Source organism: Python bivittatus, unplaced genomic scaffold (assembly GCF_059951505.1).
Source record: "Python bivittatus isolate LINGU-HERP-01145 unplaced genomic scaffold, Pbiv_v1 ctg000610_np1212, whole genome shotgun sequence".
In the NCBI taxonomy this organism is placed as follows: Eukaryota; Metazoa; Chordata; class Lepidosauria; order Squamata; family Pythonidae; genus Python; species Python bivittatus.
Genome location: NW_028277088.1, coordinates 20,621,838 through 20,644,108, shown reverse-complemented (window position 1 = coordinate 20,644,108; position 22,271 = coordinate 20,621,838). Strand labels below are relative to the sequence as shown.

The window sequence follows — 22,271 nt, the reverse complement described above, 5'->3', positions numbered from 1 at the left end:
AGCCTTCTGTTAAAGATTTATATTTTCAAATATCTGGGCCACATTTTAGGGTCGTGTGTACCTTCAGTTCAAAGATTAAATACCAAAGTGATTCAGTTGAATCACCTTTTCAAATCTGAACTGCCAAAATAATTTTACACACTAAAGCAGGCGCTTTGAAATAATGAGAGGATCTGATACACATTTTTATTCAATTGAACTGAATCTTCAGATTGAACTGATGATTTGAATCAATCATACAAATTAAATTGCAAATGTGAATCAAACCAATTATTGAAATTAAATTCTACTATATATTGACTGAATTGATATAGATCAGTTTAAAACCCACATGCAACAGGACAGTTGTTGGGTTCCCCCCACGCCACCCCCAAATGTTATATTTTTGTGCAGATTTTGGTTATGCAGTCTCCAGTGGAGAGAAAAAAACCCGAAATGACTGCTGGCCATTACCTTGTTATTCCGCTCAACACCTGTGTAGTCTGCTTCTGGGGGTATTTTTATATGCAGCTCAGCTTCATAGGCACCTTCTCCTTCATTTCTTGAATTGACTGTAAGCATGAGATAGTTTTCTTCCCCAATTACAATCTGATCCCTATCTCTATAAAAAAAAGTTTTGCAAAAGAGTTTCAAACAGAGGTTAGAACTATTTCTGAGCAGATTGTGATCTAAAACACCAGTTGTATTCCACGGATCAATCCGACTGTGTTACTACTCCACCCATAACCTGAAAAATCCCATTCAAAATGGACTCTTTCATCTGCAATACATAACTTGCCTTGTCAAATAAACATTTCAAGATAATGTTCCACACTGAGTTATGCAATGTGTGCCCAAAGTTCCCCCATATATCTTCCTTAGTGCTCTGTAGCCTATCTGTCTCTTCCAGATGTGAAAAATGATGCTTAAATGAAAATACTCAGGTAGCAAGCTGGTATACTGGAAAGGGAGGCATCAATCTCTAGAATCATATTTACTTGCAAGAAAGTCTTTGGGGTGCATATAACTCCCAGAAGATGTTAAAAGGCATTCTGGGGTGCTAGATCACTTCTAGTAAATGGTGCTTTGTGATTAGCCATTGGAGTAATTGGAGTACCTTATAAGTAGGCAAGTCTTCCCTGAAAGCCATTATCTAAATCTGCCCCTTGCATGATCTCAAAATGCTACATCTCCTCCCTTCCATCTCCTCCTCCTGCCCAGATCTGATATGTCCTGTATTTAGTCATTGGATGGAACTATACTGAGAGTCCCCAGAAAAAAAGAGTGAATTAATTTGACTACAAATCATAACAAAATAGGTTTGAGTGCCAGATCCTGTCACAGATGGTGCCACAATGAAGATGGCACAAGTGAGTGAAAAGGTACTCCTGGGGATTGTAAAACCCAGGGTGGTTAATATAGGAGAATGCAGTCTTTGAAATCACCCTTCGAGTCACCCTCTGGGGGAGATGGGCAGCATATAAATTTAATAATAAATAAATAAATAAATAGTTGTTAGCAGCAGCATGTGTATGTGTGTGGTGGTAGAGTCAAAAAAGTGACTGTGATTGCATGGTCATGGCCTCTATTTTGATTATTATTATTATTTTACAATTGCAACCCTCTCTCCCTGCCCCCCGCCGCCCCAAGGCTATTAGCTATGAATGCTGCTGACCTAAGCTTTTTGAAGGAAAGGCCACATATAATGAAATGAAATAAATAATAAACAGAAGCAAACAGTTCCTGGGAATAGCAAGGTAAAGATGCATTCAAACAGTGGAAACAGTTACTGGAATATAACTGATTGTACAATGCCATGCATCTCTACAGAATGGTTCTGAAGCCTATCTGGGTCTTCCAATCCATTATTGTGCGAGTAGGCTATATGGTATGAGGCTAGAATTGCAGCAACATAGGCCAATGCTTTCCTGTAACCATTCCTGTGACAAATTCTGAATGAAAGTAAATACATGCAGCTTTGCTCTAATGAAGCAAAGTGTTTACTCTTTTGCTTAAATAAACAAGGTTTGAAGAAGCAAAAACATACAGAGGGGATTTGGATTTTGTAACTGCAACAAACCTTTGATGCTGTACATTTGACAAATTGCAAAAAGTAAACTGAAGACTAAAGTTAGCTCAACATGCAGCACTTAAAATTGATTTCTAATTGCAGGCATGCCCTCTCCTACTACTCTGTTATTGTATTTTATACCCCCACACACACACTTTTTAACGAACACCTTTATTCCATTAAGTACAATACGCATGTTTACTTGTTCCAACTTACGGCATAACGGAAAGTCTCAAGTCAGGAATGCACACGTTGTCTTCTCCGCAGTCCACAAGAATGTATGCCTAAATTGTCCAAAACATGCATTGCTCATGTTAGGGCTGTTTGGCAGGAATTCCAGCCATTTCCTTTCCTTCATTTTTGTTTCTTTGATAGCCATTAAAAATATCTTCCCAAAAAGATTTTGATCCTTCCAAACCCTGATCTCAATACAACAAGCCACACTCAGTTACTTATATGTGTAAAGCCAGGTTATGTTTTGCATTTTGGGTGTGTATACATATTTTTTCCATTCCAAGGCAAGGAATATGCTCTCACATCTTGTTAATGTTAGCTAGGACTACAAGAATGAGAACTTTTTGAAAATGCAGTTGGAAGAGGGTAACAAATTTAAGGTTAGTCTGGTTCAATTAACTCACCACAACTAATTTGGCTGTCGTTGCTAACGGAATGCTGAAACTGCTGAGTAGACCCATCTTATAGGATAGACTTCATAACATAATAGAATTTGCATCCAAAGACCCATACCTGTTCCTCCAGTCTGTTTTCTTGGTAGTAGTTCAATACTGGGTTCACAAGTAATCCATCTGAAAATGTGGATTCATCCAGTCTATAGTTCAAGCTAATGTTGATTGGAGACAATTTATCTCTAAATTCAGTTTCATCCTGCAGGATGAATTAAATTATAGGAAGCTAAATTTTGATATATATGCATCATCATACTTCATGAATGTACAAAAGAATTTTTTGATCTTTATTTCAGTAATAAAATAATTAATATTCCAGTCCTATGATTATTTAGATGTTGAGATGACTTTCATTGGAATGCACTTTTTCACTACAAATAAATATGCATATGATCAGAGGCTAGGACTTTTAAAAAGACAAAGAACAAGTTATTAATCAAAGCTTCTATGACACTTTGCCTCTGTGGATTCATACTTAAGTAGCTAGCTAAATTTATTTCAGAAGTGATACAATGGTAAAAATATTGGACTGGGAGATCCAGATTCAAATCCACACTGAATTATGAAGCTCATTAGACAGCTTCATATCAGCCACTATCTCAACGTAACCTAGCTTGTGGAATTGTGCAGAAAAAATATGTGTAGGAACCTGCATGTTCCCTCAGTTCCTGGAGGAAAAAGGAAGGAAGGAAGGAAGGAAGGAAGGAAGGAAGGAAGGAAGGAAGGAAGGAAGGAAGGAAGGAAGGAAGGGAGAGAGAGAGAGAGAGAGAGAAAGAAAGAAAGAAAGAAAGAAAGAAAGAAAGAAAGAAAGAAAGAAAGAAAGAAAGAAAGAAAGAAAGAAAGAAAGAAAGAAAGAAAGAAAGAAAGAAAGAAAGAAAGAAAGAAAGAAAGAAAGAAAGAAAGAAAGAAAGAAAGAGTGAGTTGACAAATCTATGGTCTTTCAGGTGGTTTTGGATTGGAACTCCCAACATCCCTGACCACTGGTCAAGTAGGGTGGGGAACTGAGGTCTAGCCCATTTCAGAACAAACTTTCACTGCTAGCCTGTTATACAGACAAACATTAAACGCACTTCAGCAAAAAAAACCCTGGAGCTTCTGCCAATCTAAAGGGCCCAACTGATTCTACATTGTCTATAGCAAATACATTTATTTCTGTGCCTTCTGAAAAATTAACTGAAAAACTATCTTCCAGAATTAGGAAGATAAGCAACACCAGAGAAACAGAATTGAACTCAGCTACTGAAATTGAATACATTTCATGTTCTTGCAACATCTGCAACACTATTCATACATTTGGGGTTGTATACATGAGTATTATAACTGTATTTGCTACAGCTGATATAAGCTTGCACTAATATATTCTATCTCATCAACTCTGATGTCAATTATTCTTCACATATTTTGTGGATTTTCAGATGTGTTTAGATATTTTATATTTGCACATGACAGCCAGTTATACTTCATTTCAATATCTGACATCTCTCAATTGGCATTTCACAGTTCATACCGAAAGAATTTACTATTTGATAGTTGATATGTTCTAGCGTATCATAATATTTTTCAAGTTACTAACTTCTGGGAAACAATTTTTGTATTGATATTTGCTGTGATATTTTGTTATGTGACAAAAAGTTCTGGGGATATATACTAGAACGCACACTGATATTAAATAGTGTTATATTAGATTTCACCACTGCCAACTGTGAATTGATGATGCATTTCCATGTGGTTTTTGCATTGCAAAAAAGATGATGGGCAATAGAAATAAGACAATATTTCATGAGCTTCAAATACTGCATTGTAATTTGAACAATCAACAAGGAATCTTCTGAGAAAAGATTCAAAACACAGAAACAATTTCTTTGATCTTGGCCAAAATTTTGAACACTTATAAACAAGGGAAAGGAAAAAATACACCCCAAATTTGTGTGATCTAGATACATTCCAGTTTTTCTTAATGCCATATGAACAGTCCAAATAAGAAAATAAATGGGATCAATTTACACCTTGAAACAGATAATATGCAACTCATCCTACTGTTTTTTTCCTCATTTGTTGAGTGTTTCAGCAGGTATGGTTATCTTTCAACTATTTAAAGTTTGAAGGAGAAAGTTCATGGAAATGATTTATTATCACACATATATTCTAAAGCCATACAATTAAAAATGCATCAAATTTACAAAATCAATTACATTATTTTAATTGATTTTAGCTGTTTACTCATTCGTATTCAAACAATATTCCAGAATAACTACCCTGAAAGTATAATTTTCTTGACCAGCAAAGAACAAAACTTACTCTAAGATAAACCACAAAGTTCCTGCAAGTGAGCCAATTCTGTGTAGATAACGTAAAGGAGAAGACATGCTGTGACTGATGATAATCAAGGAAGAGAGTCCTCTTAACAGCTCCTTTGGTTTTTAGTGAATCTAACTGTAGTTCAGCTTTCAGAACTAAAGAACATTAGGAAACAAAATGTTGTAAAAGGCAAATATTATCATCCTTCACATTCTGCTCTGGTTTTAGAGAAAGCTGCTGTTTTTGCAGCATCTATACATTCAATGGATCAACCATCTTTTTCTACAAGTAGGATATTTCTTATGGGATTGTAAAGAAGAAAACAAAGACTGTTGTGAATTCTTTACTGTCTTTTAACCAACTTCAGATGCCATACCTTCTCCTGTCTTATAGCCAAGTGAAAATATGGACATAGCTGGGGCATCTTTAAGGACTTTAAAATCAGCAGCTAGTAGGAGTGGTATCACTGAAGCAACAAGCCTTGCCAATCTCTGAGTCCTTTGTAATATATGGTTATATCTACTTCCAGTTGTGCTAGGAAAAGCAGCAACCTCAAGAATATCCAAATATTGGGGAAGAGTATTTTTAAATGGTATATGAATCAGTTATCTCTGAATAAATACTAGCTCTTAATTCATAATCATGTTACATGGGCTTAAGTTTTGTCTCACTCTACCAGGTTTCTCACAGCACAGGGACTGAAAGTATGTACACAAATACATTTATTTATTTGTTTATTAATTTATGATAGAACAGTTTACAAAAAGAAGTCTAAGAATAGCAAAACAAAGCCAACCAACCAAAACAAACAAAAAACTCAAACCAAGAAGAGCTAATAATGAGTACTGTACTTGATGACCACCTTAAAACTTCAACCAGGCAACCAAGTATTGTCGCATAGCATCAACAATGCAAGAGTTGAATTAGCTGCCAGTTGGTTTCCAAGTGCAATTCAAGATATTGATCACCTTCAAAGTCCTACATGATTTGGGATATGGGTCAGCCCGTTCGAATGTGCTTGCTGAGATTCCCCATTTTTTGTAAGGTATGTTCAGAGAAGATTTGAAGGCCAGCATTCTCTGCAGAAGCTTCCCTCCTGTGATATGCCCTCTCATCAAATGTAAGATACACACGTTCACTTTTAATATTTAGGAAACTTTTAAAAACATGTTTTTTCCAGGGTGTATTTGAGGACTGATGTGGGAATAGACAAAATACCTGCATATAGAATGAATTTTCTTATTGATGGATGATATATAGTGATATAATTATAATATACATTAACTGTTTATTATATTTTTATGGTTTGATCTATTTAATACTTTTTCTTTGCTGTATTATTCTGTATATGTTGCTGCTTCTGAGCTGCTTAGAGTGAAAGTGATTGAAGAAGCATAAAAGTAATTAATTAACTTAATTTAATGGACCCATTTTGACATTTAAAAAGCAACAATAAAAACTAATACAATTGTTGAAGATTAAATGTCTGCTGAAGGAGAAGTTCTTAACTTCTCATCTTAAATATTTGCAATGAATATATCAGTTGCCTCTCCCTTGTCAGTTATTCCACTGTTAAGGGGCAGAGATAGCTCTTTTCCTTTTAGATCCTTTATCCTCTTATGGGCAGTGTTATCTGGAAAGAACTCTGAAGAAGACCTTAATAAGTGGAACAAATAATAATAGAAAAAATGAAGTAATGTTTCAAGGATTCACTTCAATTGTGTTCTTGCAATTAAAGGTCAAACTAGTTATGATGTTAATTGCATTTTTTTGTCACAATGACATCTTTTCTTGACATGGCAGTAGCAACTTACGGAAGCAAACCTTTGGAAGAATTGTGTTAGTGAGAGAATCCTAAATTCTCCTACCACCTGTTAGTCTTCCTTAATATGGTGGTCTCCCCAAGTGTTGGTTACAATTCCCATAACCCAGAACTTGTATGACCTTCAGTCATACATATTGGAGAGTTATGGAATTTGAAGTTCTGGAAGATTCTGGGCTGAGGATGGTTGACTTAAAGGTTTTATCATTGTCTGTAATTTTAAACATCAAGCATGCTTATTATTTGCCATCCTGGCATTAGCATCTGGTTTTAAGAGTATTAACATCTGGTTTTAAGAGTGTTAAACTGTGCAGGTCATAAAGACTTTATTTTTTTAAAAAAATAAAAACTTTAATTTTAATTAAATCCCTCAATGTTCTCATGCAAATTTTCAAACTCCCTCCACAAATCCCACAACCTTCAATGCTAACATGCAAATATTAAAGAAAACTTACCTATTTTATCTGAAAAACCTGGACTTTGAAAACCTGCACAGACTGTTACAGTAAAACTGTAAAGGGAATGGGAAAAAGGGAAAGCACTCTTACTGAAGTTCTAGTGAACATTTTAAAAAAATCTCATCAACATTTGTTTTCTTTTGTCTTCTCCCTTTATAAAACCTGCCATAGAAAACATCTTGCTCAAATAGTTTTCTTGTTATTGGTTTATCAATCTTTCCATCTTCACTGCTTAACTAAAGGAAATCTAATTCTAAAAAATTTCTAAATTACCTGTCTAGACACCATTGCTAAATAATTATGCTTTCTAAACCAAGGATATGTAATCTGAAGCTCAAAAATACCAAGGCTTATGCCCAGTCACCTAACAAAATCTGTTTCCAAAATGCAAAAATTTGGTTGTGATTTTTCACAATTTTTGCTCAAATAACAATTATGGGTGCATAAGCCACTGATGGGCTTAACAAACCTATTTTACATATCCTAACCCTTCCCACAACAGTAAGAAATGACAGCTCATCCCCTTTAGATGTTACCCCTTACCATCAGGTCAATTTTTTTCTCAAAGACATATATTATGACTGGCTTGCTATTTAATTGGTCTGTTGTAAAGTTGGCCTTAGCTTCCAGTTCTGATCACACTGAGACATTAAATATTTTATATATCCCATTTATCTGGCCATTGCCTAGTCAGTGTTACAAATTAAGTCATAATCTCATAAACTGAAGAGCATTTCAGCTGTAAGACTTTTCCATGTATTATGATAATATACATTTTAAATCAGTCTATATTCAAACGGCTTTTACAATAACTATGGATAGATGGTTAAATCATTATACTTCCCCCACATATATGTATGTATATATGCATTTTGTGCTACAGAATTACAATTTCCTGCTAATTGATACTGATTATCATCTGTGACTTGACCTTGATAGTAGTCTATGTGCTCCAAGCTAAAGAAGAAAAACAAAAGCCATACCCAGCATATTATGCCAGCTTTCCTTACTCTATCACTCTTCTGGAGGGTAAGTCAGGTCCAGAAATATTGGGACATCGACACAATTCTAACATCTTTGGCTCTATACACCACCACAATGGATTTGGAATGAAACAAACACAATGTGCTTTAACTGCATACTGTCAGCTTTAATTTGAGGGTATGTACATCCAACTCAGGTGAACGGTGTAGGAATTACAACAGTTTGCATATGTGCCTCCCACTTGTTAAGGGACCAAAAGTAATGGGACAATTGGCTTCTCAGCTGTTCCATGGCCAGGTGTGTGATATTCCCTCAATACCCCAATTACAATGTGCAGATAAAAGGCCCAGAGTTCATTTCAAGTGTGCTATTTGCATTTGGAATCTGTTGCTGTCAACTCTCAAGATGAGATCCAAAGAGCTGTCACTATCAGTGAAGCAAGCCATCATTAGGCTGAAGAAACAAAACAAACCCATCAGAGAGATAGCAAGAACATTAGGCGTGGCCAAAACAACTGTTTGGAACATTCTCAAAAAGAAGGAACGCACCGGTGAGCTCAGCAACACCAAAAGACCTGGGAGACAACGGAAAACAACTGTGGTGGATGACCGAAGAATCCTTTCCCTGGTGAAGAAAACAACCTTCACAACAGTTGGCCAGATCAAGAACACTCTCCAGGAGGTAGGTGTATGTGTGTCAAAGTCAACAATCAAAAGAAGACTTCACCAGAGTGAATACACAGGGTTCATCACAAGATGTAAACCATTGGTGAGCCTCAAAAACAGGAAGGCCAGATTAGAGGTTGCCAAATGAAATCTAAAAAAGCCTTCACAGTTCTGGAACAACATCCTATGGACAGATGAGACCAAGATCAACTTGTACCAGAGTGATGGGAAGAGAAGAGTATGGAGAAGGAAAGGAACTGCTCATGATCCTAAGCATACCACCTCATCAGTGAAGCATGGTGGTGGTAGTGTCATGGCGTGGGCATGTATGGCTGCCAATGGAACTGGTTCTCTTGTATTTATTGATGATGTGACTGCTGACAAAAGCAGCAGGATGAATTCTGCAGTGTTTTGGGCAATATTATCTGCTCACATTCAGCCAAATGCTGCAGAACTCATTGGACGGCGCTTCACAGTACAGATGGACAATGACCCAAAGCATACTGCAAAAGCAACCAAAGAGTTTTTGAAGGGACAGAAGTGGAATGTTATGCAATGGCCAAGTCAATCACCTGACCTGAATCCCATTGAGCATGCATTTCACTTGCTGAAGACAAAACTGAAGGGAAAATGCCCCAAGAACAAGCAGGAACTGAAGAGAGTTGCAGTAGAGGCCTGGCAGAGCATCACCAGGGATGAAACCCAGCGTCTGGTGATGTCTATGCGTTCCAGGCTTCAGGCTGTGATTGACTGCAACGGATTTGCAACCAAGTATTAAAAAGGGAAAGTTTGATTTATGATTATTATTCTGTCCCATTACTTTTGGTCCCTTAACAAGTGGGAGGCACATATGCAAACTGTTGTAATTCCTACACCGTTCACCTGAGTTGGATGTACATACCCTCAAATTAAAGCTGACAGTCTGCAGTTTTGTTTTTTTTTTATATATATTTTTTATTTTTTACAACAAACACATACAAACAATAACATAAAAAACATTAAAAAAAACCATCTTCCATTTTAAACCGTGTGTCAGCCAGTTACCAATCATTTGTGCCATCCTTTCATAGTCTTCACTCATCATTTATATAAAATCTCATGTCATCTATCTAACATATATTTATATATTTATCAATTATCAATTATTATTCATTTGTTACTAGTCTATAACATCAGCTTTCATAATAAGATTTATATCATTTTTATCCATTGATTATATATATATATATATATATATATATATATATATATATAGTAATTTATATCAGTTTGTCAAGTTTCTATTATATAATTTGCTGATCTATTACATTACTATATCTTTTCATCCAACCATTGATAAAACAGATCCCATATCATATAGAATTGTTTATCTTCTTGCTCTCTAATTTCAAATGTTAATTTACTCATCTCTGCACATTCCATAATTTTCTTAATAACTTCCTCCTGCATAGGTACTTTTTCATTTTTCCAGTTTTTAGCAAATACAATTCTAGCCGCTGTCAAAACATTTACAATCAAATATTTCAGTTCTTTACTATATGTTTCAGGTATAATTCCTAATAGAAATGTCTCTGGTTTAAAGTCTATATGTTGTTTTGTCATTTTTTCCAACCATGTGTGGATTTTAATCCAATATCTTTTAGCTTCTGGACATGTCCACCACATATGGTAATATGTACCGGGCTTCTGATGACACTTCCAACATTTATCAGACTTGTTCTTATACATTCTCGCAATCCTTGCTGGAGGTAAATGCCACCTATAAAACATCTTATACAAGTTTTCTTTATATGCAGTTGACATTGTCATTTTATAGTTTTGAGACCATAGTTTTTGCCACTTCTCTAAATCAATTCCATATCCAAAATTTTTCCCCCATGCAATCATTGTATCTTTAACCTGTTCTTCCTCCATCTTAAATTCTAGTAAATGCCCATAAAGTTTTTTAATCACCTTTTCATCAGTGCCCATCAAAATTTTATCTAAAACAGTCAGCTCATCATAGATACCTTCTGTTTTAAAATCTTTATCAAATCTAGATTGTATTTGCAAATATGAAAACCAGTTCATTTTTATACCTTGTTCTTCTAACGCTTGCATAGTTTTAAGTTCACCCTTTTCATTCAATATCTCAGTATATCTAACTGTTTGTTCCTTTTTATATGTTATTGGATAAGAAAAAGCTTCAATAGTGGATATCCATCGTGGAACTTTTAAATAATATTGTCTTCTTATCTTCTCCCAGTTTAAAAACAATGCCTCTCGAATATAGTGCCTTCTAAAGTAGCCCTGTGTTTTCGTTCCCTTATACCATAAGAAAGCATGCCAGCCCAACAACAGGTCATGTCCCTCTAAAGTCAATAGTCTATTATTTCTTAAAGTTATCCAGTCCTTTACCCACATCAGATTTGTCGCCTGATAGTATAATTCCCAGTTAGGCAAGGCAAACCCACCTCTTACTCTTGCATCTTGTAGTAATTTAAGCTTTATTCTTGCTTTTTTGCCCTGCCAGATATATTTCAATACAATTTTATTTAAATCATCAAAAAACTCTTTCCCTAAACGAATTGGAATTGTCTGGAATAAATATAACATCCTAGGCAATATATTCATCTTAATAGTGGATATTCTCCCAGTCATTGATAATTGTAAATTCTCCCATTTTGTCAGATCTATTACAATCTGTCGTTTAAGTTTAAGATAATTATCCTCCTTCAATGTACTACATCTTGGTGTAATGTATATCCCTAGGTATTTAACCCTGTTTGTAACCTGTATTTCCAAGACTTCTTCCAATTCTTTCTTTTGCCTTGCTAGCATATTCTTTGTTAATATCTTTGTTTTGTCTTTATTTATTTTTAGTCCTGCTACTTTTCCATATTCTTCTATCTTTTCAACTAATTTAGGTGCTGTTTCCAGTGGGTCCTCTAGTATAAATACTAGGTCATCTGCAAAAGCTTGCAATTTGTACTCTTCCTTTTAATCTTCATTCCTTTTATTTCTTTCTCTTCTCTTATATTCCTGTTCAACACTTCTAGTGTTAAGACAAACAACAAGGGCGATAGTGGACAACCTTGTCTCGTCCCTTTTGTTATGTCTATCTGTTCTGTTAAATCTCCATTTATCATGATTTTTGCAGTCTGTTTATGATATATTGTTTCAATGGCTTGGGTAAATTTTCTACCAAAGCCCATTTGTTCCAGTTGCAGTAGCATAAATCGCCAATTCACGTTGTCAAAGGCTTTTTGTGCGTCTAAAAATATCAGGGCCATTTGCTTTTCAGGGTGTGCCTCATAGTATTCCAGTGTGTCCAGAATTACTCTCATGTTGTCTTTAATTTGTCTCTTTGGCAAAAATCCGTTTTGATCGGCATGGATAAAATTATTTAAATATCTTTTTAGTCTTTCTGCCAATATTGAAGCAAAAATTTTATAATCTGAATTTAGTAGAGATATAGGTCTATAATTTTTAACCTGTTGTGGGTCAGTGTCCTCCTTTGGTATAAGTGTCCTCCTTTGGTATATACACTTATACCACAGTCTGCAGTTAAAGCACATTGTGTTTGTTTCATTCCAAATCCATTGTGGTGGTGTATAGAGCCAAAGATGTTAGAATTGTGTCGATGTCCCAATATTTCTGGACCTGACTGTATATGGCTAGGAATTATCAGGGGATATAAGTTTGGGATGGCTGTTTTGTGGAAACTAAATATTCCAAGTATAGCAGCAAAACATTCCATTTATGAAGTGTTCTTAGATGTCAATAATTGGGGAAAACTGTAGGGTATATATAAGCATTTCAGGTTTACCAAATAATGTCATCACTATCACTATGATGGCAAAAACTATTATATTATTAAAATACAAAAAAAATCAAAATTGCAAAATATTTAGAAAAGTCCTTTGAGTAAATAATAATACATGAATCATTCATTTTCAGTCCTATGCTACTTTTCTGCAGGCATAGCTCTGTCAGCAAAGCTTGGAATCAACTAACAGATGGAGCATTCAGCATGCTAAGGTGATTTATGCTTCATCCAAAAAACATCCATATAGATAAAACATGTCCTACTAACATGTACTACAAAAAAAGGGAAACAAAAGGAGCAATCCACTGCAGGTATCAAGAATGTCTTCCTGAAAGTAACAGGACTTAAGATAATTATGACTAGCTTTTTCTGATGATTTCTATAGGACTAATGCATCGCTAACTTAACTTGATTCAGTTCTGTGCTTACTATTCCATCCAAGCTTTAAATATTTTTTTTATGATTTCTCTGTAGATAAGAAAATAAAACTCACACATTTTAATAACAATTTCCCACTTGGTTTAAAACAATATTTTCTTTATACTAGACAATACTTTTACATTAAAATTCAAATCTTTAGACTTCTTGGACTTTTTCTGGTTAATATGATTTTTCATTCATTTTATCTTGAAATGTCAATCAACAGGCATTTTGCACAAGTTGCACAGCTGGCCAAGAGATACAGAAATCTATCCCATGGGGTAGAGGAAATATTTGTCTCTTGGAGTTTCCCTAATAATTGTTTGCATATGTATAACATGAGGTTATAGCAACTACAGAGAAAAATTACAGAATAGAAAACTAGCAGCTGCTCTTCAATCATTTGGGGAGACTGGATTATTTTTTTTTATAGTAAGAGTTAAATCTCCAGGGCATTGTATTTTATAATATAATAGTCCAAACTACAACCATCTATCAACTACTGCACTCATGTAACATATGTACTTGTACATCTATGAGAAAATCACATTTAAGCAATCTCTTTCCCATAAAAATCTAGTTCCAAAATGATAGGAGAAGTCAGAATGTAATTGGGCCTCGCCTACTTATGCAGGAAAATAAGAGAGAATTCTGAGATGGTAAAATGAATTGAGCCACATCTAGCTGTGGTCTCTCACGAATTAAAATCTTTGCAAATTAAAAAAAAACAGTATGTCATAGAGATATATTTGAAACCAGATAGCTATCTGTGCACAAATATTTTGATTTTTTTAAAACATAAATTCATATTCACATTCAAAAATGTGATTTTTTAAAAGTGTAAATCCACCAATCTGGAATGGAGCATTCCATCAATTTTTGCCACTACTATTATTTCAGTTTGCTGTGTGTAAATTGAGCATCAGTATAGCTTAGCCTTCTCCAATTCCCTGGCCTCCAAATGTGTTGGATTTCAGTTCTTATAAGGCTATGCTGGTTCTGCAGTAGGGTTATCTGCCTGATAAATCTGGAGGGCACTGGGTCGGGGAAGCTTCATACAGAGTTAAGACGTAGACATTTCTTGCTTCAAGATAGGGTTTCAGATCGCAGTGACTGGAGAGTACATTTCAAATTTTCTTCTATAGAAGTGGAAAAGACCAGATGGGTAAATAAAGAAGCAGATAAGCACAAATAATTTAACTATACTCTTTCATGTTTCAAGAGATAAATACATCTGTTCAAAGTTTGTTGGTTGCTTAAAAATTCAAGCACTGATTATTATTTCTGATGGTGCCAGAGTATAGCCCTATTCTCAGCACAGTGGAGAGTTCAGATCATTAGACTTACATTTAAGCTTCCATGTACAGTATGCTCAATTTCTACTAACTGTGATGAAGGTGTCTTAAATGTTACATTTTCTCCAGGGAATTTTTTGAAAAACAGATTCTGATCATGACATCACAGGATTTGCACAAGGAAATTTTACTGATTGATTGATTGATTGATTGATTGAGATTCAGTTCAAGCATGTTCAAATTAGGATCACAAACTGCCCTGTGCCTTAATGTGGATTGTTTAGTTTTGAATTAGCATAGTCACAATATATGAATTCAGTGAGAAAAACCACTTTGCAAGCAAATCAGGAAAGCATGTCTGCAAAATGTTCTTCATCTTCAACTTACCAGGCCACCAAAGTCATAGAGCCAGCAAGCTGACATGTTTTATTTTCTGGATTTACAATCACTGGGGAGAGCAGAAGCTGAGCATCTATCGTCACAACTGGTCTTGCTCTGAAAGGGGAGAAAAAGTAAAGCAAAACATGTTAAAAAAAAAAAAACAGAAGAGAAGACAAAATACTATTTTTCAGTTTCTATGGATGTTCATGACATCTAGGAATACGAAAAATATGAGTAACGCTTTATGTACACAATAAGCATTCAAAACACCAGTAGGGACATATGAACAAAATACCCATATCAAGCTTAGACAGATCTGTCTACAGGGATGATGCACAAAACTCTGCTTGTTTTGTGCATCATCAAATGTGTTCAATGTTAATGATTCACTCATGTCTGCACATATGATAGCATCTCTCTCTGATCTCTATCGATAGCAGTTAGCTAAATGCTCTACAGGAAAAGATGCAAAAGTAGGAGAACTTGTTACTAACTTGTTACTAAGATTTGAAGCAGCAGGGATTTATTTTTACAAATAAATAAAATGTATGCATCACATTCCAACAAAGTTCAAAGCCAAACCGTAAGGCTGCAGTTCCCAACTGTGTGCCACAATGCCTCAGGGTGCCTCGGCAAACTCACAGGATAACACAGTGATACCTGACATCTGTCAGACACCACACAAACTATGAGCCTAAGGGCACCATGAAAAATTACTGAGACACTAATGGCATTGTGAACTGAGAAAGTTTGGGAACCTCTGCCATACGGTGTTACTTTATACAATTCTAACATGGCAAAATATAAAACAAAGTTAGTACAATCCAATGCATATTTACTCAGACATAAATCTAACTGAGTTTGAATGATATGCTGTAGATTACAGGCTTAAATCCATTAAATGGAAAAGAACAATTTTATCAAAAAGTACTTGATAGAGTGGATCACCTGAGACCAGTGGAATTTAAGTAAATCATGAAGTCAGCTGGAACCACCCTTTGATGTCACGCTGAATGACATCTGAGGAACAGAAAAACTACAATGTTGTGTTATAAAATAACTATTTTTAAACTAAGTGTCTGCAGTGATGTCTGATGTTTCTAAAGACAGGTTTGCAAATAAAAATTGCATCTCTCAGTAGTAATCCAGATATAGGCATCAAGTGTGAAATCCATAAGAACCATGGATTCCAAGGCCTACTTCCTACTTGCTGAGCTAGACAGTATGACCCAGCTGAAACAAGCAAACTTCATATTCTGAATTCTTTGTTCCCCTCTTTTTTGCTCACTTATCAGCTAAAAGCAGCAAATGCATGCTCACTATGTAAAAAATACATAATAATTCCCTACAACTTAGCACAGGGGGTCTCAAACTCAAATTGTCATGAGCGCCCATGAGGATCAGTTAATTAGCCCAAGAGCTGCAACACTGAAGCCTTTTCATCTATTGATACAAAAATCTTTAGCAATTAATACAAAATGAAGAAAATGAAGAATATTATGGTATGCCTTTAAATGCAAATTAATTAAAATTAAAACCTTGAATATACAACAGAGTTATTTCATATTGGCCATTTAGACTGTGGTGATGGATGTGTGGTGAGAGTTTACCTTCCTATTGCCATCAGAACTGGGGTATGGTGGATGGATCTTGCGTGAGCAGTGAAGGCACTGGCTCTGCGGAGAGAGTCCAGACCCGTTACAAAGTGGAAGCATGGAAACTCCAGACAGATGTATGTCTGCCTGTGATCCTACCAGAGCTGTGCCCAGCCCATTGCTCTGCACCAGGCTTGGGATCCTGCCACCATTCCCCATGCTGGCTCATCCTCTCTGCCTGAGGCAGTCTGAGAGGCTAAGGGAGCAAGGTCATCACAGCCAGAGCTTGCTCTTCCTTGCTTTGCTGATCCTGTCATCCTGCTCCTTGCTACTAGTGGTGGCTGATAGCTGAAAGCCACTGCTGCTGTCAAGGATTTTATTTTATTTATCATATTTATATAGCCACCAATCTCACAGACTGTGACTCTGGGTGGCTTACAATAAAAAACTATAAAATAGCAATATAAAAAAATCAACACAAACAATAATATATTATTAAAAAAGCAAGGAGAAAGCATCAGATCTTACAGACAATGGAGCCATCTCATTAACTCATCATTCCCTTGAGACCTTCAAGCCTGATGACACAACCAAGCCTTGAGGGAGTTGTGGAAAATTAACAGAGATGGGGCCAGCCTCACCTGGGGGGGGATGATGTTCAACAGGTGGGTGCCATGGCAGAAAAGGTCCGTTTCCTGGGTCCTGCCAGATGTAACTCCTTAACGATGGGACCTGTAACATACCTTTTCTGCCGGACTTGATGAGGCAGGCAGATGTAATTGGGAAGAGGCGGTCCCTCAAATAGCCTGGCCCTATGCCATGAAGGGCTTTAAAGATCAAACCAGCACCTTGAATTGGACCTGGAAGCAAACTGGCAACCAACGCAGAGGTGTAATGTGTGCCATTCTAGGGGACACGTAACTGCCCGTGCTGCCACATTCTGTTGAAGCTTCCAGATACTCTTCAAGGGCAGCCCCATGTAGACCACATTATGGTAATCCATCCAGGAGGCTACCAGAATATGAGTGACTGTGAGCAGAGCCTCCCGATTCAGGAACGGGCACAACTGGTGCACAACACAAAGCTGTGCAAAGGCCCTCCTAGCCATAAGTGCCACCTGCTCTTCGAGCAGGGGTTGTGAGTCTAGGAGAACCCTCAAGTTGCACACCAGGTCTGTTTGGGGCAGTGCAACTCTATTCAGTACCAAGGATAGCATAGTTACAGAACCAGCAGGCCCCCAAACCCAGAGCCATTCAGTCTTGCCAGTGTTCAGCTGAAGCTTGTTGTTCCCCATCCAAATCCCCAAAGCCTCCAGGCATCAGGCTGCAATGGTGGCCAAAGGACCACGTAAGTGGGAAAGAACAAATCCAAGCCCTGGCACCTTGATGTAGGGCTTGGAGTGTGGCGACTCCTTGGTCTGGCCTGGCCTAGCCTGCCCAGGTGCTGCACTGTTTCTTCTCAGTGTAAGGGAAGATCTGTTTTGCCTGGCTGTCAGCAATCTGTCAGCTGCTCTTCTGTGTGTGGTGTTTTTATTCTTCTGGACCATGGACAAGGTGGCACTCTTCCCCTGCCATTCCATCTGTGGAATTTGCTCGTGCCTTATTTGTTACACTTATTGATATTGGCAAGGAGGAATGTTACTTTCTTTTGGGGATATCCTCAGCCACAAAGATTCAAATTCCCTGCAGGGTTTCCTCTTTCCAAAGTATGATTGCAGGCTGCAGAAAATGACTTGGAGGGCCTAATATGTTCCACAGGTTTGAGAATCCTGTTCTGAAAGCAAGCACTGATTGATTTAGCTTACTTAAATGGCAGATGCTTGACTGTACCTTCTGGATAGCCAGTGCAGTAGTTTCTCAGATGTCATTTGGCGGGGGGGCCTTCTGAACCTTACATCCTCTAACTGGGCTTAGTTATTTGCTCTAAGAGTGCCACAACACCTATGGCTATCAGGCTAGCACTTACTCAAAGTCAATATGCAGGGTGACCAAAGCATATAGAGCAGTTAAATTCTACTGATTGAAGAGACCAAATTTTTAATGTGCATAAAACTAGGTCTCAACAGTGTAATGTTCTTTCTCAAACATACATACAGAGATATTTTGCTTTTTTAAAATCACATTTCATCTTGTGATTAATATGCGAGAAGAAAGGAACCTTTTTTCAGATTGTTCTATGGTATAAAGTAGATGATAGGTCTTAAGCCAAGTGGCCAAAAAGCCAAAAAGAAGAAGAAAGGTCATCACAGAAAGAGCAGCTGGAACAGGCATGGCTATAATAAGTGAATTAACTGTATTCCTTTCATTAACTCTTTTAGAAGAAAATTATGAAGAAGAAAGTGATAAGCAAGTATATGGTTCATTTTCCTTCCAAATCTATAAGCCTTAATAATAGCACAGAAAGCAGACTAAAAAAAGTAAATCTGGCAGAAAATAGTAGCAGTAGGTAAGTTCTTCCATGCACACAATGGTGAAAAATCAATTTAAATGTTAACTCATCAACATGATTTATTTTCAAATATACTGCAGTTTCAGACTGTAAACCTCCCTATTATATAACTGTATGTGCAATCATTGTTTGATGATTAGGCAGCCTTACAAATCCAATAAATGCAGTTGCATTACAAATATTCCAAAGTCATTGATGTGTTTCTACAAAAAAAAAGAAGTATTTGGAATGATATGAGCTAGGATACAGTTTGAAAGAATGGGCTTATGAAAGAAAGGATTTGCCATGGCAAAAACATTATACATATGTGGATTTTTTTATTAAAAAACTAAGGGTGGAGATAGTAGGAGTAGGAATTGCATACCTGTAAACAACTACTTTTCCAGCTCCAAATGCACCAACAATTAGATCTGTGGGGAAAACACACACACATATACTTAGAGGAACAGAGGGAATGTGGTTAGAATAGTAATTACAACTGATATTACTGATGCTGAAAATGAATGAAACTACTTAATGTACACTTATATTGTGGAAGCATAAAAATCCACAGAAACATTCCTTTTTCTAAATTTACTTCAATTTGGATTCCATTCTCATTTTTTTCATACTCCCCTCTCCCATTCCTGCGTGCACACACACTTTCAAACAAAAAAGTAAGTGACAATGACCCAGCTCCTGCTTAAGTATCAGAGTATCTTTTAGCCTTCTTCATTATATTGTAGCACTTCTTTTCCATGCCCACAATAATTATACATTTCAGTCAAACAAAGAAATCAGCCCACAAAAATCTCCTTGTGGTAGATTGTCTAGACCACTAAGTTGGCTAATACGTTGGCCCAAATGGAGGTTTGGATGTTGGAGAAGAATTTGGACAAAGATTTGTAAACCTAATAATGGATAGAAGACAATGTAAATATTAATAGTGCAGTATTCTTTGTGCTGAAATAATTAAATTGGTTTTAACATAATTATGTTTTATATAATTCCATCTCTTCTTACTATTCAAAAAAGGTACAGCATTTAATAAAACAATAATATTATTTAAAAATAATTATTAGGAATATTCAAAACATGCATCTTCATGCCTTTCATAAATGTGGACAGCTCCACAGAAAATTGACTGTTTTCCTTCTTTAGCTTGTTCTGGCTAAGAAATAGCTTTAAACATCCTGAGTGCCAAAATCATTAATGAGTTTTATAAACATTTTGAATTCTGCAAAAGAAAATAATCACAATCAAGTGTTCAAACTGTCTACATTATCAGAAGTTTGGCAGCACTGTTATCCTAAAAATAGATAAATGTTTTAGTGAACACTGTCGTATTTCTTCCTAGAAAATACCACAGACAGAATTTGCTAGCTGAAAGCAAAATGTTTGACACATGCAGCATATTTCAAACAAAATAAGAGATTATACTACTAGATTAAGTATCTAAATCTTTTCTAGCAAAACCTGAAGAAAAACTGCACACAATTTTAAAAAAATGATACTATTTCATTTTCTAAAGATTCAGCTTTTACTTATTTTAAAAAAGAACAAATCTTTGTGGCTTTGATTTAAAGGGAAAATCTATCAAAAACATTTTTAGAATACAGCTGAAATTCCACAGTGTTTTGCATTTGATATTCCATCTTTGAATTCCATGTGTGCATTTCCACTTCCTAAAAGAAGCAACCATGCAGAGAACAAGTAATGTTGATCATTACCTTCTATGGTTATGACTGAATCTTTAGAAAGTAATGAAATAACCATAGACACATTTCTAAAAAAAAGAGGGCTGCCAAGATCTCTAATACTTTGTAAAGATAAGGAAGACTTTTAATCATCTGTCTTGTCTCCCGCTGGTGAGTAAAGGATCAAAATTAGCAGTAATCCTGAGGGACCAATTGTTCTCTAAGGGCTATATTAGCCACAATTGTTTGGGGGGGAGGGTGTGCAATGATAAAACATCTATTCGCTAGCCTGGGCAGATGTTGTTACACCGAGTTTGATATAAACACCACTGTATTATTTTAAGATGTAACAGAAGTAAGAATTTAGCTTACTTTAGCTGTACTCAAAATAGTCAAACCCATTGCACACTGGAACCTAAAAAGATGCTAGTTTATCACGTCTATTGCTTCTTTGGATTTAGGCTATAGCAGTTATAACATATTCATTACAGTCTTCTGAAAACTGGAATTATATAGCACTTTCTATAGCTATAAATTTAAAGACAGACAGACAACGGGAAACAACTAAGCTATGAACTAGGTTGCATTGAGGCAGCTGCCAGCGACTGAGTCTGATCACTCGCTTGCAACCAGCATATACAAAACAGCTCTAATTCCTTGTTTGATTTCCTTTTCCATTCTATGTATCCTTGTTTTCAATAATGCTTCTGAATGGATTCCATAAGGGGAAAAAATGATCTCAACTGAAAACTTGGTAATTGTAGAACTGCTGGCATTTAGCTGACATACTCTCTTATCACTTCATATATTTCAAAACCCTGCTACTAAAATGCTGGAAGGTTTCCTGTTATACATCTTGATGCACTTAATAGATGAGCTATTAGGAATACTATTATTGAAGGAGGATTATTCTTTTATTAAGTACTTTTAGTTCCCATTAGCCACAGCTGTTGCTTTTGTATTGTTAGTCCAGCTAGGTAGCAGCACCTAGTTGATCTCGGTTGAACTTGAAAAGTCAAGGCAGGGTTAGACCTGTTAAAACTTGAGATCAACTGCAAATCCTGGGCCTATTGGCTAGATTAAGATTTAAAAAAAAAAGAAACTAAAAGAAGTGACAAACCACTTCTATATTGTTGCCAAGAAAACTACATGAATATGCCTATGAGGTCACCAGATGACAAGGCTAACCTTGTTTCAGATTGTTGTTTATTAATATATAAGCATATATATATTAATATATATATGCTTATATATATATTTTATATACATACAGTGGGGCAAAAAAGTATTTAGTCAGCCACCAATTGTGCAAGTTCTCCCACTTAAAAAGATGAGAGAGGCCTGTAATTTTCATCATAGGTATACCTCAACTATGAGAGACAAAATGGGGGGAAAAATCCAGAAAATCACATTGTCTGATTTTTAAAGAATTTATTTGCAAATCATGGTGGAAAATAAGTATTTGGTCACCTACAAACAAGCAAGATGTCTGGCTCTCACAGACCTGTAACTACTTCTTTAAGAGGCTCCTCTGTCCTCCACTCGTTACCTGTAGTAATGGCACCTGTTTGACCTTGTTATCAGTATAAAAGACACCTGTCCACAACCTCAAATAGTCACACTCCAAACTCTACTATGGCCAAGAGCAAAGAGCTGTTGAAGGACACCAGAAACAAAATTGTAGA

The 22,271-nt window shown here is 36.1% G+C and overlaps 1 protein-coding gene across 2 annotated transcripts in view; it reads right to left on the bottom strand.

Annotated features, from left to right (window-relative positions):
- ITGA8 (integrin subunit alpha 8) overlaps window positions 1-22,271 on the bottom strand; it is a 132,375-nt gene that overhangs the window by 49,031 nt on the left and 61,073 nt on the right. For both annotated transcript variants that reach the window (XM_088150471.1, XM_088150472.1), the window contains exons 14-20: window positions 19,275-19,320; window positions 14,874-14,981; window positions 7,312-7,367; window positions 5,035-5,189; window positions 2,798-2,935; window positions 2,267-2,334; window positions 454-601 (exon numbers count right to left, since the gene is read on the bottom strand). In XM_088150471.1, coding sequence (XP_088006597.1) covers window positions 454-601; window positions 2,267-2,334; window positions 2,798-2,935; window positions 5,035-5,189; window positions 7,312-7,367; window positions 14,874-14,981; window positions 19,275-19,320 — 719 coding nt within the window. The remainder of the gene's footprint in view (window positions 1-453; window positions 602-2,266; window positions 2,335-2,797; window positions 2,936-5,034; window positions 5,190-7,311; window positions 7,368-14,873; window positions 14,982-19,274; window positions 19,321-22,271) is intronic.